This window comes from Tetrahymena thermophila (genome assembly GCF_000189635.1).
Source record: "Tetrahymena thermophila SB210 genomic scaffold scf_8254686, whole genome shotgun sequence".
NCBI lineage: Eukaryota > Ciliophora > Oligohymenophorea > Hymenostomatida > Tetrahymenidae > Tetrahymena > Tetrahymena thermophila.
In genome coordinates, this window is record NW_002476452.1 from 23,824 (window position 1) to 40,484 (window position 16,661).

Sequence of the window (16,661 nt, forward strand, 5' to 3'; positions counted from 1 at the left end):
TAATTATAAATAACGATTTAAGTTTATTTATGAATTAACTATTTACTTTTTAAAAAAGAAAAAATTATTTTAAATACATCAAAATAAAAAAATTGTAAAATTGAATAATTTAATTAAATTTTTGTAATACTTACAAAAATCATAAAAATTAATGTTAAAAAATAAATGAATGATCTTTAATAAAACAAAAATCATTTTGAATTAAAAAAAATTTTATTTAAATTTAAATCTAAAAATATATCTTAATTTTTTTAAGTTTGTTTTAGCTTTACTTAATTTTTATTTTTAAATAAATATCATTTGCTCTTTTATTTATTAATATTTATTATGAATTTTAAAAGAAAAACATTTTTTTATTTGTTTAAATAAAAAATAAATTAAATGATTTTTAATTTATAAAATTTTATTTTAGAAATATTGATTAACTTATTTGAAAAAATACGATAAATAAATATGTTTTATTAAATTTTACTATTACATTTAAATATAGTAGAAGTTATCAAGTATTTTATAATAAATACATTGGTAAAAAGTAAGTAAATAAATACTTATTAAGTCGATTAAGTTTTATACATTTTTCTTATTAAAAAAATACTTAGAAACAGACTATTAATCTCTTTAAATTAATTCAAAAAGTAAATTTCATTGTTTTTTTTGATGTGTCAATAAGTTAATAATTATTGAATGATAATTTAAATTTAATGAATATGGTAATCGTTGTCGAAAAGAATGAATTCTACATTGATTTCTTATGAAAATATTGGTAAATAATAGGCTGAGTGAGATAGTTATAATTAATATTGAATATTTGCAAAGAAATCTATCTATTAATCAGTAGGTAGGGGATTTAATAAACTTATTTTATTTATTTAGCAAATTAATCAAGAAAGCAAGGTAATTAATTAATTAAATTTAAGAAGTACAGAGTAGTTGTTATTAATTGACTAATAAGTTAATATAAACAATTTAAGCAAGTCATTCATTCATTTATTTATTTTAGACTCATTTGGAAACGATTCCTTAATCGAATAAGCCTGCTGAATAAAAGAAAGCGGGAGCTGTACCTACAAACATATCAAATTTATTTTAGAGTATGGATTACTTAAAAGAAAAGTCACGTGATAGCGATGATTCTCAGTTGATTGAAGATTAAGATGGCATTAGGAGAAGTCCAGAAAAATTTATCAAAAAAAAAAACCCTCGCAACTTTTCTTCACCAAACAATAATGAAGATAAAACGCCATTGTCCTTTAAATTTTTGTTTTAATGGATGCTGCTTTATTGGAGAGGTAACTTTAAAATTTGGAGCATAGATTTTTCATATTATTTACAAATATACTCCCATATAATTTCACAGATTACTTTTAATATTTTGAAGCTGTAAAATAGAAAAAAATATTTCAAACAAAACAATTTGAATGAATGTCATATTTTTCAGCAACATACAATATTAAATATTAGCAAATAGCAGTAGTGTTTAGAGATTATTAGCAAATAGCTCATAAAAGAAATATTATTAATATACTATTGAGCATAGATAGTTATTTATAGCATTTAAATGTTACTTAAAAATATTGATGTATTGATTGGTTTTTTGTAATTATTTAGAGAATTTCAAGCCTATTTTCAATCAGAAGGGAATGCAGTTAAGATCTGATGATTAATTAGATAAGGAGGAAACATTAGAGTATTTTGGGGTCTTTGCTTAGGGTATTAAAAGGACAAAGCATTTAGAAAAATTAAACTTATCAGGTACAGACATTCATCCATATTTACTTATTGAAATAGCATAAGCAATGACTGTAAATAGAAGTATTAAGGAACTTAATTTGTCTGGAAGTACTCTTAGTAGTTTTATGCTTTCTTATCTGTTTAAGAGATTAGTTAGCAATAAAAGTTTATAAGTTTTAAATTTATCGAATAATTAGAACTTCGATATGGAGGCGGTTCAAGACCTAATTTAGCTTATTCTGCATAAGTAAAATTAGAAAAATTAGTTAAAAGTTTTGGATATCAGTCATTGCAATATTGATTGCATGTCATTATCACTTCTTTGTTCATCTTTGTCTTATACAAACCAATTGACTTCTATTAATTTGTCTTTAATGAATTTCCCACCTATTGCACTTCTTGCTCTTGCCAAAGCACTTTCTAAAAATAAATCAATATAAGAACTGAACATATCCTTTAATAGGTTTGGAGAGAAAGGATTGAACACATTAACAAGCAACATAAGCTCTTGGGGTGTTTCAAATATCAAATCTCTCAATATTTCTGGTAACAATATAAGTAGTGATAAAGAAGTAGGCAGACTTCTAGAGAAAATACCGTGCTGTTAGAGCATAGACCTTTCTCACAATAGACTGAAAAGCATAAATAGTCTTTTTAATAAGAAATTAAACTAGCATTTAGGTGAATAATTAAATAATGAAATTAGACTAAATTTAAGTTTAAAATTATTTTTATGAAATAGAAATTCTAAAGCTGAGTGGAAATTTAATTGAATCAATTCCTGATGACATGTTCACAAATTTGACTCACTTAGATCTCAGCTGCAACTAAATTAAGTTTAAAGGAGCTAACAAGATAGCAAAGAAGCTTAGGCAAATACCAAATCCAAAATGGACTCATTTGTATTTAGATAGAAACTAAATAGAATCAGAAGGTTTTAATGATATTATTTATTCCCTCAGAGACAATTAAACTTTAAAGCATCTTTCTATAGCGTATAATTAGCTAGATGGAGAGAGTGTAATTTGTATGATTGTAAATTATGATGCGTTATAATTAGAGCATTTAGACATCACAGGTATATTCATCATTTAAAAAAAGCATTAAATATTTATTAGAATTTAAAAAAAGGAAACCAAATTCATTACAGCATAGTTTTTGTCTTTCTAAAATTAATGAAATAATGCAAACTGAAGAAGCTCAGTTTTTGCGATTTGAATAATGACACAAAAGGAGAAGGATTGCATGAATCTAAATTTGCTTTAAATTGCGAAGCATTAAAAGAATTAGATTTCTCAGGAAATGAACATATTTCTTGTTCTGTTGTTTCTTCACTGTAAAATAGATTTAATAATATTGAAATCCTTAATCTAAAAGGATGTTCACCTTTCCATGATTAAGATTTGATAAATCTTAGCAATTTTATTAAAAAGAGTGATTTCCTACGCCATATCAATCTTAGAGGATTGAACATAGGTAAAAATTTTTACATAAAAAATAAAAACATAAAATAAGTTTAATTATTTTAAAAGTTGAATTTATTTGATTTTTATCTCTTTTTATTTCAAATTTGATCAATCAGCAATAAATTTAAATGAATCATTGATAATTTATTTCTTATTTTCTATGCTGTCGTTGCAATAAATAATTGTTTTTATTTAAATAGGTGCATTAGAGTTGAAATCAGTGGAATACTTTTCTTAAAATTTAAAGCTAAACAATAAACTGCAATACATTAATTTGTCTAAAAATAAGCTCACTATGTAGTTTTAGACTTTAACAATACTTCTGCCAGGATTAGGTAAATGCACTAATTTAGAAAATTTAGATTTGAGCAATAACAGAATTACTCAAAAGCACAGATATCATATGCAGAGAATGATAATTAAAAGTAAAAGCTTGAAAACACTTACACTTTCTAATAACTTGATTTCTTTAGAGAATCTTTTAACACTTAATCTGGAAGATTAGTGGGAGTTATTCTTTAAAAACCACTACATTTAAAAACTGAGGAAACAAATGACACAGAATGTAAGTAATTAATCAGCAAAGTCAAACAACTAAAACATTTCAGCATTTGCATTAAATAATAATAATAACAATAACGGAACTAGCAATTTGAATGCATTAAACAATAACTACTAAATTAATTCAGCAACAAATATAAGTAATTTATCTAATTTAAATCTCATATTGAACGTTAACGGAAATGGAGTTCAAAATTTTATTGGGAATAACAGCGATTTACTCTTTCCCAAAAACGAAGAGGCTTTTGCTCGCTAGCTTGAGGAAAAAAAGAAAGAGTTTTTAAGAGAATACAAGAAAATCCTGAAAAGTAGCATGTCTGAAAATTAAATGAACTCTCTTCTTAGACTAAGGGTCAAATGTTTAAATTTATCAAGTCTTAGATTGAGAGCTGACGATCTGAGAGTACTTGGATAGATTTTGGGAGAAGGAGAAATTATTAAAGAATTAAATTTGTCAAATAATTTAGATTTTGGTAAGGCAAATTTTGTTGCTTAAAATCTCCTCTGTGACTCTTAAATGGATTCTATCAGTCTTTGTCACCAAACTTTTAGGAATCAACAAAGCTTTAAACATCTTTTTGGAGGAAATGTCCGCTTGCTATAATAAATTTTACTTAACAGAGATATTTTCGATCAGACTTCATTCAGTAGCTTCTGCTCTTCAATTGCTGCTATTGTACCTCACTAAACTTTAAAGGTATTCCATGCATAAAATCTTATTGTGCCTATAAAAATATTGCCAGAGTTAATTACGATATTGATAAAATGTAAATCTTTGGAAATATTAAAGCTCCGTAAATTGATTTTTGATGATAAATTTTGCACTCAACTTTAACTTCTCATAACCACGTCAAACAATCTTAAGCTGATTGATCTAAGCTAAAACTCATTTACTTAAGCATAATTTGATTGTATTTTACGAAGCTTTGATAAAAATAAAACTATTAGAAACTTTATTTTTGAAAGAATGCAAATTACTCAAAATATGTTTGAGTAATTGTTCAAGTGCTTATGTTAAAGTCCTTCTCTAAAATTAATCGATTTAGCTAATAACTCATTCACTAAACCAGTCATGGAATAACTTGGCATTCTCATATAAAAATCAGTAAAGTTAAAATTCTTAAATTTATCATTTCACAGAAATTAAAATCCCCATGCTCCCTAAAGAAAAAAGACTTCTGCAATGCCTTAAAATGCTAATAACAAAAAGAATGGAATTGAAAACAGTAAATTTTAAAAAGCCAAGAAATATAGTGATGAGGAAGAAAATTTTATTGATCAGTATAGCAACAATAATAATGTGAACAAAATGCAAAGAAATAACAAAGACTTTTTTGAATTAGAGAATTAAGGAGTGAATAAAAATATGGATTACACCAATGTTAACACTTAAAATCCCAATAAAAGACCAACCGCTTAAGATAAAGATTTAAATGCAATAGAGGACTATTAATCTAAGACAGAAATAAAGAAAACAAGAATTCATGATGATTTAAAAGAAATCAAGAAAAGAATTTATTCAGATTACTTCATTTGTATTGATGCGTTTGAAATTTTCATGTAAAAAAGCTGCGCTCGTAATTCGCTTAGGCATTTAGATCTCTCTGCCTGTGGTCTAACAGAAGATCATTTAGCTATATTAGTAGATACTCTTTGCTCGCCTGACTGCTAAGTGAAATCATTAAACATACCAAGTAACCCGATCATAAACGAGAATCCATCTCATCTAAAAAAGCTACTTTCTTCATAGACTTCTTGTCTTTAAGAACTTAACTTGAAATACTGCAGATTGACAGCAACTGCACACTTGGCAATTTGTGAAGGTAAAGAAAAATAAATAAATAAAAAATTTGATATTTAAATTTATGGGAAATTTTTAATTTATTCATTCTTATTTAAAGGTCTTTTCGAAGGAAGAGGTCTCAAATGTTTAGACATCAGCGAAAACTCAGATGGTGATTTGTTTTGTGAATTTTTGAATAAAGAAATGAAAAAAAGAAAAGGCACTGATAGAAATAAACTGCAATTTTTATTTGTCAACAAGATGGATATTTCATTTAAAGGTAATGAACACTTAAAGGATGTGCTCAAAAAGATGCCTCACCTGTTTATCTCAAATGAATGGGTATAAGTTGATAATAAACTAGGAGAATTAATTTTATTATCTTACTAAAATGTTTTTAAACATTTTAACTTCATTCCAAACATGATACCTAGCTATTTGAAAAAATTGTCAATTACAGATTCTTACATCTGCGACTAATTCTGCATAAACCTGGCTAAAAAATTCTATGAATATGAGTTTTTGGAATACATAGATTTAAGTAATAATCCTTTTATAACTTCAATAGGGAAGATTTATCTTTTCCTTCATCTGTTTGATATAAGATTTGATAATTCAAAACTTAAGACGCTTTATGTGCAGAACAATAGCAAATCATTTTAAAATTAGAGCTTAGTTGATGAAGGAATCCTCTCTTGGATTGCCTATAAGTTTAGCGATATTTAAAGACAATTAGGATTCATCTAAAGACTCTATGCTAGAGTTATAAGCACAAAATACTTAATTCCCACGAAGTTTTAGCTCAATCAACATCTTAATGGAGTCCTTGAAAGGAGGTCAATACCTTATCATATAGTTATTATCCTTATCCTCCATATTTTCTAATTTTTAACTTCTTGGATACCTCTACCTTTATATTTGAACGAAGATCTTAGTGTTAATGATGATAGAACAAACAAAATTTGGCTTATTTTTATTTGCTCTTTTGCTTTATTTGTTTAAATTATCGAACTCATAGCTGTCTGTAAATAAATTATTTTATTTAAAAATAAAAAAGAAATGATTTAATTAATTGTTAAATAAATATTTGAAAAAATGCATTCATTTTTATTTATTTGAATAGGCCGAGAAAGATTAAAAAGTAATTTACTACTTCAGACTGATGAATTATACTCTGCATATTGGAAAAGTTTTTTAAATAAAAGAGAAATTTTGTTTATGATTTTAGGTCTTATTGGGCGCTTTGATGGCTACACAGACTCAGTTTTGATTGGGTTGTTTAAGGATCATGGGTATGAGTCTTTGATGGGCATAGCTTTGGTTATAGCTTTGATTAAAATTTTAAAAACAGTTATTTTATTCCTCTAAGGCTTATTTAGATGGAAAAAAATTAATGGAAAAGAAGAAATGAGCAATCAACTTTAAAATTATTGGAGACTATTTTTGGGATAAGGATTTTATGTGACAGAAAACTTTATGAATAAATTTAGTCCTTCTGATTCGATAAAACTGTCTTCAAAAATAAGCATAAACTATAAAACATTATTCCATGGTTTTTAGCTTATCTTCGAAAGTCTACCATTGTTTGTCCTCTATTTGCTTTATGCTGTGATGGTTGACAAAGATATTAAAAAGACTTCTATTACAGAATCTGTTATTATGTATGCCATATGCAAACAAATCATTTAAATTATCCATTAATTTTTTACTTTCTTGCTATTTAAGCCATCTTAAATAGGCTAAACGCATTTCGATGAAGCACTAATTACCCTTTAGTATAAGAAAGCTCTTGAAAAATTCTATTAAAATGATAATAACAAAAAGCCTTCTTCACTGCTGACTTATAATTCTAGGCCATCTAACTACTCTAATTTAAGAAGTTTACTCAACTCTAATCGCTTTAGAGATGAAATATAATATAAAATGAAAATCAACCAGTTTGAAACTGGCTCATATAACTCTTTCTTCTCAACTCACTGTAAAAAATTACTTTATTTGTTAATAAAAAAACTTGAATTTATTATTTATCTCTTATTAGATTAATATGGTGAAGAAAACATTATGAATGAAACAGTAGACGACGATAAATTTTAAGAAAAGTATATGGATGGAATGATGAAAAAAAATAAATATACATTCAGTGCGGGTAGAAATAAAGAAGAAAACTCTTCAGAAGAAGATATGCAGGAAGAAGATAAAAACTTTGATGAATCTATTTCCGTTTCTACTATAATAGGTAAGATAATATAAAATAATTTATTTAAAATCCATTTTTAATTAATGAATATGTTTATTTAATTATTTATTAAAAAATAAGACGAAAATGGGCCATCAGTGAATCTTCCTAATTCAATTTTCAATCCTAACCAACCAAAATTCATAAATAATCTATCTCTGTTAAATTAAAGACATTGTAAAATATGATAGACAGACGAAGCAAAATAAGTTAAATATTAAATTGCTCAAAAAAAAATAAAACAAAATGAATGATTTTTCCTAATTAATTATTAATTATTTTATAGATAAATAAATTTAATTTAGTTTAATTTTAAAGATAATTAACTAACAACCAAAATTCATTTATTTATTTATTTATTTATTGATAAGTAATTCTCAAATTATTTATTTTTAATAAAAGCTATAAAATATATACTATATAAAAGTTATTCATTAATATCTTTTAACTCTACCTAATATTTGTATTATAAATTATATTTTATTCTTTCTTGTTATTAATTAATTTTACTTCATTCAACTTAATTAATTATTTTTTCATTTATTAGTAAAATAAAATAATTTTAGTGAGACAGATAATAAAAATTTACTTGTAATTCTAATCAATAATAAAATATAATTTATTTCTATCAATTTATTTTATTTACCACCTCACTCACTCACCCACTCTTTTAATTTTAATTTTTACTTTAATTTTTTTTTCCACCAATTTACTTTTTTCAGGGGGATTTTCTTCTAAATAATTTTTTTTTTAACTTATAAAATAATATTTACTATCCTACAAAATATATATAAATATATATTTCCTTCTACAGAAATAGTTATTCTATTCATTATTCTATTTATAAAATGATATAATTGATTTTTACCAGAGTTATAAATAGGTTTTAGTTTACTCCTATTTTTTTTCTTTAATTCAGCTTATTTCAAAGCGATTTTTTAATTATTAATTAATTATAACAATATAATTTTAAAAGATATTTTTTTAAAATAAATATAAATTCTTTCTATCGAAACTAATAAAAATTGTATAATTGAAAATATTAGTTTTTTTAATAATTTTTTTATTTAGATTATACCAAAATTTTTTACTTAAGAAAAGCGAAAGTTGAGATAGATCTAAATAGTTAAAGATTTACTCTTATTTTTTGTAAAGTATAATTTTCATTAAATTAAAATGAATTATTTATTATTCTTTTTTTTATAAAATTTTAGAAATTGATAAATTATTAAAAATGCATAGACAGACAAATAAATAAATAAAAATATTCATTGTTTTGTTTTGATTCAAACATATTTATTTTTTTTGTTGGTATTTTTGCTATTAACAAAATGAATATTTTATTTTTTAAATTATTAATTTTAATTTAAAATTATTTTTTTTAAAAATATACTAATTTTTTTATTGAATTAATTATTTCACTTAATATAAAAATAAAAATAAATTTAATTACAAATGAGATAACTTCAAAACTATTTCAAAGAAATACAGAGATTTTATATTTTAATTTTAAGAAAAATACTAGAAAATGTTTATTTAGTGATTGATATATTATATATAGACTGTAACATTGCAAGCTTTTTAACTAACTAGCTAAAAATACAAAATAATTCTAAATTAGATTTTTTTTTATATTATTTACATGTTTACAAAGAATAAATACTTCTTCTCTCTAAAAAATTATTAAATTAAAATTTCAATTTTTTCTTAATAACTCAGTTTGAGAAAATTAAATTGGCACACCATAAAAAATTGGTTTTGGTATCGATTATCTTAAGTCTTAAGATTACTCTGTGCTCATTGTCATTTTAAAAGGACCAAAAGCTTACTAGGACTTACTATCTCGTTTATTTAAATAACTCTATTCTTCTTCGTTTTAAATAACAGAGTCTCTTAACCAAATGTCACTCTATCTTTCAACATCATCTTATTCACTCTATTAATCAAAACTTTTGTTTTCAACTTAATTTTATTAGTTTTGCTAAGATAGTTTATTTTATTTTAGCTAGCCATACTTGCTTAGTGCTCCTTCAAATGTTGGTTAATCATTTAATTAATAGTTTCCTATTATATTATTATTTAGATTTGCTACCATAGGTGAATCTATATCTTATAAAATATTTGTTAGCTTTTAACTAGGAGTATTTCCCTTAAAATTATCTCTAGAATTATTAATTTCATTTATACTATCTTACACTGTGATAATGTAGCTTTATCTAGACTTATTATCTGAAAGTTAAGAATTATCTAAAATAGAATTTCTTTCATTTTTTTAAGTCAATACAGAGCGATTGTTTTAGGAGTTAAGCATAGAATTTCTTTGGCCATTTTGATTAGTCTAATTATAATTTTAGATTTGTTGAGAATTTCTAGAAGGTGTTGCTGCATTTTTTTATTATTGATTTGCTTATTGATTATTGCTCAATGGGTTATAAGAAGAAATATTATTTTAATTTTCTATCTATTAATTTACAAATGCATCTTCACCGCAATCAAATCTTGAGATGTTTTGTTTATTTGAATGATTACTAGTAGCAGAATATTAGAGGATCTAATTAGAATTTGTGTTAGTAATACTTGATTTAAATCCGCTGCTTAGCTAATTGGTTGGAAAATTAGCATACATACTCTTTCTGTAAGGCGAATGGCTGGATTAAATATCAGATTTTTAGCTGCTTGATTACAAATCTCTTATTTTATTTAAATTTTCAGGAGTTCTCTCAATATAATTACTTTTTTATTAAACAAAAGCTTCATTTTATTAATTTTTAATGCTATTTTTATCATTTAAAGTATTTTAATTTTGAGGATAAACTTGTATTGAATATCTTTAAGTGTATTATGAATTCTGTCTTTAGCTAGATTCTGGGGATATCTGCTTTTTTGCTGGAGGAGATTTTTGTATATTGTTAATAATTTATGAAGATTAATTTAAATGAGGAGAAATGTTTTTAGAGTTTCTATTTAAGTTTTCTTATTTTTCTTTACTTTGATAAGCACTTGATTCTGAATTTTCATCCGCAATTTCTTCTTCTTCTGGAATATCGAACGTGAATTATTGACCTACGTTTTCTAACTTAAAAGAATCCTTTGCTTATCTGCTTTGAGAATCTACATTGTTCTATTTATACTGAATTTGGTTTAATTATTATTGATTGTTAATTTAACTAGGTAGATTAGCACTTCCACTGCGTTTATGGTTTTATTATTGGCTTTTATTTATCATATTAGCATCATATAATTTTACTTGATCATCAATTTACGACATTTTTTTTTAGTGACCACTATTCTTATATTGCTGATCAGCCTATTGCTATTATTTATTTTATAAAAATTGTGAAGGAATAGGTAGAATCTCATATTATGATTGATTTGTTTGATCTTTTTAGATATTATAATTTTATTATTGATTTTTGACGTTATCCATAAAATTTCCTTATAAACTCTCTTTTGATTTAGCATAGCTTATTTGGCTTTAAGAGTTCGAGCTGCTTTAAGTGAATTAAATTTCATTTAATTAGTTCGATATCTTTTCAGTTTATTACGAACCTCTAGACTTGTTTTATTAAGATTAATTAATTATAGTATTATTATCAGAATATTTAGAATTATTTTGGCTTCCTTGTCTGCCTATATCTTCGTTAAAACTAGAGCTCTTTATAGATTAGTGATTTTAACTATCATTTGATGAGTTAGATCTCATATTTTATGAAATATCAAAAAGAGGATACTATTTTATGCTATTGAAATTATTCGATGAATTCTTAGGTTATTAATTCTAATCGTTTGAATTTCCTACAGATTAAACATGAAAATGATCTGAATTAAATGATGGACTATAATTTCTGTTGCTTATTTAGGTGTTTTTAGTGTTTACTGAAAATTAATATTTATTATCCTCATCAAAAGTAGGAAAGCTAAACTTTTCTTTTTAATCTTGTTACATTTTTTAGTTTTGAAATTGCTAGTCTTGATTTTTTTAATTTTATGGAGGCTGTCTAGAAGAGTAAATGCTTTGAGTATTCTAATTTTGATCTGTTTTGGTTTAATTATTATCTAAAGAACTTTACTAAGGCTATTTTTAAGTCCAGTTTTATTAGTTAGAATCTTATTAAACTTTGCTATTCAATGATGAAGACCTTGATTCCTATTAATAATTCTTATCTTAAGGATTCCTAGAAATCGACTAATCATTTTAAACTTCAAATTATTATTAAACCTAAGCTGATTCTTAATTTTTTTATAAAGATTTTCTTTGATTTGATATTTATTTTTATTAATTTTAAGAATTTATGTTTGGCTAATTTTAAGTTTAAATATTATTTTTTTATTCATTAATTTTATCAATTTTTTTATCATAATTATTATTATTATTTTCCACTTGATTAAGCTAATTTATATCATAAGATTTATTGTTAGAGACCAAAGAGTTTTCTGTCAAAGCTTCCTGTTAAATTTAAGAACTTTTTGAATTATTATTATTATTCCCTCTTTAAAATAAATTAAGCTATTTCACAGGATTATTTTGTTAGATTTCTTTATCTTTATTCTAATTAACCACAGACTAATCCATTTAATTTATGTAAATATCTTCACTTTTTTTTAAATTAAAAAATAAAATATTATTTCTTTCTTTCTTATTTAAATTTCTATTAATTGAATTTATCAATTTTTATTAATTTTATTTTTTTAAAATAAATTTTTATTAAATATTACATCAATTTAAAAAAATACAAAAATTTACATAGAAGAAGATATTGAACTTGAATCAGCCAATGTTTAGGCTTTTTTTGAATTTTCATTGAAATCATTCTACTACTATTTATTATTTGTTTTATCACCAAATTTAAAATGTGGGGATTCACTCATTTCTAACGAAGGATTTTCAATTATTTTATTTTATTCGTTATTCATTTTTATTTAGTAATTTAATGATTATGGCTAATTTTTAGTTGATTCTTCGCTAGGTTTTTATCCTTAAATAAATTAGATATTGTTATTAAATCTGTTTTCTGCTTATTTATAAACTATAGACTCCTTAATATATCCTTCGTTTTATGTTCCTTCTTTGCAAGCTGAATTTTCTTCAGGTTTATATTTTATGCTAAATATTTTTTGAATGATTCAAAATTGTATAATAAAACAAATTAATTACATGTTATTTACAGTTAAAGTAGATTCAGTTTGCTTTATTTTAATAAAAGATTCATCACTGCTCACTTAGCTTAGTTTTAAAAAGCTATTTTAGTTTTATTTGAATGTTTAAGGAGCTGCTTAATGAGCTAATTAATCATTTTTTTAGTTTTAATCTTTTTCTAATTCAACTTTTTAAATGTTTTTTTTATTCTAAAATAATTATATTGACTTGATAGCTCCATTTGTCTCTTCTTAATTATTATTTTAAATAAACTCGCTTTGTTTGATTGCTTATTTGATATTTTTTTAACCTTTATCACTATCTACTTCAATAATATTTTTATCCTAAAAATTATCTTTTACATTATCAACATTGTTTACCTCTAAATCAAAATTTTACTCTAAATTACTATTATTTAGCTTTAATTTTTTAAATTGTTATTTTTAAGAAGCTTTTGCTTCAGCTTAATCTTAAATTTTCTTCTTGACTGAAACCTGAATTTCATCAAATTCTTTTGAAAGATTATTCACTTACTGCTGTATTATCTATGATTCTTAAGCTTGCTAATTATCAACTGACAATGCTTGCTTTTAAATCAAATTTTCTGTTAAGTTTTTCATCTACTCAAATTTAGACTTCATTTATTCTACTTCAACCATAGACTCAAGGAGTTGCTTCTAAATTTTTTAATTTGACTATTTTAGCTCTCCATTTTAGCTAACGAGCTAAGATTCTCTCTGCAAAAGAATTTCTATTTGTTTTTAATGTTCACATTCTTATCCATTGCAATTACTATTATTTGCAAATTAATTCTAACTCTGAATCTAGGTTTCTACACCAAGCTTTTGCTAGTTTAATATAGACAAATCTAAAACAAATTTTTTGTTTCCTTAATTTTTGCCTGTTTGCTAAGGACTGTAGTCAATAATACTTTCATTTATTTTAAATCTTTTCCTAAATTCATACTTATTTTATTCTTTTACAAGCATTCTATTATGAATGATAACCTCTTTCATTAATTCAGGTTACTTTTCTTTTAATTCCAAGTATTCATGCAAGACAAACTCTGCTATAAAATTACCTTTCATAACATTGCCCTTGTAAACTGTTTTTTGATGCTTTTAAATCAACATAACAAATCTAGAACATATCGCTTTGCATAGCTCTGAGCTAAATAAAGACTTAAAAAGTCTATTTGCCTCCTCTTTTTTTATTTAAAATTAAAATATAATCAATTATTCATTTTCGTAAGAACAAGAATACCAAAATCGTATTAAAGCATATCTAAAGGATTATTTCTGTATAATTCAGTTTGATAGCTAAAAAGAGTTTTTCTTATATAATAATAAATTTCAAACAATTTCTTAGAGTCCTTGCTATTGTAGATAATGTACAAAAAGATTTACAAGTCACAGCATTTTTTAACTTATTTTTGCCAATTTAAGATAAAATCTGAACAGACTTTGATGAGAATTTGCTTACTGGGCCTAGACCTGATCTTTTTTATAAATTTTTATATTTGTTAAATATTTGTAAAATATATCCGTTAAAAATCAATTTGTCAAAATATGCATTAATTATGAATATAATCTTAAATACCATAGCGAGATAAGCAATAAGAAACTCAGTATAGTTTGAGTAAACATTTTACAAATAAAATTCTCTGAATGATTCATTTAAATGGCCTATCAAATTGACTTAATCTATTGGTCTAACCTTATTTATGTTAAAAAGAAGTTTATTATTTAAGATGCATGAGAACTTTTTAAGCGAATAAGATAAGCATAAATTTAAGAATAAGAGACATCATCAACTAATTACATTATCAGTAATGATATGAGTCTTTAAAATCTCTTCAAAGGTATCATAAACTTGTAGAAATGCTTTGTTGTAGTCAAAAAGGAGGAGATTCATCTTTAATTACTAAATTAATAAATAATTAATTAATTAATTATTTTTGTTAAGCTATATTTTGATATTTACTGGTACTCTCTTAAGCAAAAAAAACAAAACAAATAAACAAAAGAATTAAATAAATTTATCAATTATTTATTTTCAAAATATTTATAAGCCACTATGATCATATATATACATAAATCATTAAATTTTATCTCTTTAGATTTTAATAATAATCACACTTAATATTTATATTTGTTATTAGCATCATTTACCATGTATTAAGATTGTTTACATTTTCAAATAAATCTTAACAAATTTTGTAATCTATTATTTTTTAGCTTACCAATGGATGAAAATCTATGCTTTTAAAAAACTCTCAATTATTAATAATTAAATTTTTTTTTTTTACATATTTCTAAAAGAGAGAATTCACTTTTTAAAATTGATAAAGTTTTGAAATGTTAAAAAACAATTTTTTTTGCTAAAAATATAATTTATAAACAAATAAAAAATATAACTAAATTTAAAAATAAATTAAAATAGTTGAATTCATAAAATTTAATTTATTTTATATAAATAAATAATCTACATAAAATTATTAGGAATCTTAAATTTTTAAAAATTATTTTCCAATTTACAATCTTAAAAATCCAAATAAAATAAAAAAATGTATTTAAGGTGCATGCAGTTGATTAAAATATATAAAAAATATACATAAAAATAAATAAAAAATATTTAATTATTTATTTTTATATTAATTTTTTTTTTTAGAAGAGCTTCAAAAATTTTATTAATTATTTGAGTTCATTTATAGCTATATAATATTTTGTAGAAATTATTCATATTATTAAGTTAGATTTTTGATAAATTCTTAAAACAATAAATTTGCTGAGTTCTGAAAGTGATCTAATTATTATTATTATTATTAAATCTCTTTAAGATTTTTTCTTCTTTCTTCTTAGCCTTCTTTGAATTAAAATTATTATTACTGATTAGTAAATGATGCCATTTAATTTGTTAAGCAATTATTATTAAAGTTTAGAAGCTGGAATTGGTTAATACTGGTATTTAATGGATTAGCAATATTATTAAATATACTTGAGCTCTACATTTGGCGCAATTCATCTATATTTTAATTGAAATTTAGAATTTCGTTGCTTTTGTTATTAATTTAATTTTATTAATATTCCTTCTAATTTAGTCTACTAGCTTTTTAAAGTTCTTCATCACTTAATTATTCTTAATAATATGAACTTTTGAGTGATTAATTTTTAAAATTATTTTAATCCTTGTCCTTGGTATTTTTAACTTATTTATTTGAATTTATTTGTTAAATTCTTTATTTCATTTATTCAACAGTTTTTAAATACTTTTTTCTGATTTCCTTGTCCTTGTTACCAAATTTCCTGCAATTTTCCTAAAAATAAATTCCATTAGAATTAAGAGAAAGAATAAAAGCTATATAATGCTAAGCTTCTTTGTCTAGTTAAGATACTTTTTATAATTCATTTTGAAGATATAGCACATTAAATTTGAATTAGTTTTTAGGAAAAATCTGATTTGGCTAAAGAAAATCAAATAATTCAACAGGATTTTTACAGAATTTCTTAAATTCTATAAGTTCATCGTCCTTTAAGCAGAATAAAAAATTGCTAACTGCTAGCGTGGTATAAAACACTGGGACATGCTAGATTGTGGTTTCTTTTAAATAAGCTTGAATGGTCTTTAGGGATTAAAGTAGAAATGATTTTTAATTTCCATTAGGAACTCCGTTTTTAAATTAGAATACATTCTAAATTTATTTTGAATCTTAGTTTATAACAATATAAGAGAATTCCATCAGAGGAG

At 23.4% G+C, this 16,661-nt stretch overlaps 2 protein-coding genes across 2 annotated transcripts; one reads left to right on the forward strand and one right to left on the reverse strand. All coding sequences in view use genetic code 6, as the record gives it.

Moving 5' to 3' along the window:
• Positions 1 to 1,093: 1,093 nt before the first annotated feature.
• TTHERM_00448580 (transmembrane protein, putative) lies at positions 1,094 to 7,965 on the forward strand (the record flags this gene model as incomplete). The annotated part of the gene is made up of 9 exons (XM_001013259.3): positions 1,094 to 1,289; positions 1,609 to 2,412; positions 2,474 to 2,809; positions 2,863 to 3,207; positions 3,398 to 5,581; positions 5,660 to 6,565; positions 6,665 to 7,519; positions 7,580 to 7,777; positions 7,859 to 7,965. The coding sequence occupies 9 exons, from the start codon at positions 1,094 to 1,096 to the stop codon at positions 7,963 to 7,965; spliced, it is 5,931 nt and encodes a 1,976-aa protein (XP_001013259.2).
• A 1,508-nt stretch (positions 7,966 to 9,473) lies between these two features.
• On the reverse strand, positions 9,474 to 14,837 carry TTHERM_00448590 (hypothetical protein; the record flags this gene model as incomplete). The annotated part of the gene is made up of 6 exons (XM_001013260.2): positions 14,736 to 14,837; positions 14,514 to 14,630; positions 14,178 to 14,412; positions 12,933 to 14,118; positions 12,522 to 12,881; positions 9,474 to 12,372 (listed from the first exon to the last, which is right to left on the reverse strand). Exons 1-6 carry the CDS (start codon positions 14,826 to 14,828, stop codon positions 9,474 to 9,476), a joined length of 4,890 nt encoding a protein of 1,629 aa, XP_001013260.2. The 5' UTR covers positions 14,829 to 14,837.
• Positions 14,838 to 16,661: the final 1,824 nt, after the last annotated feature.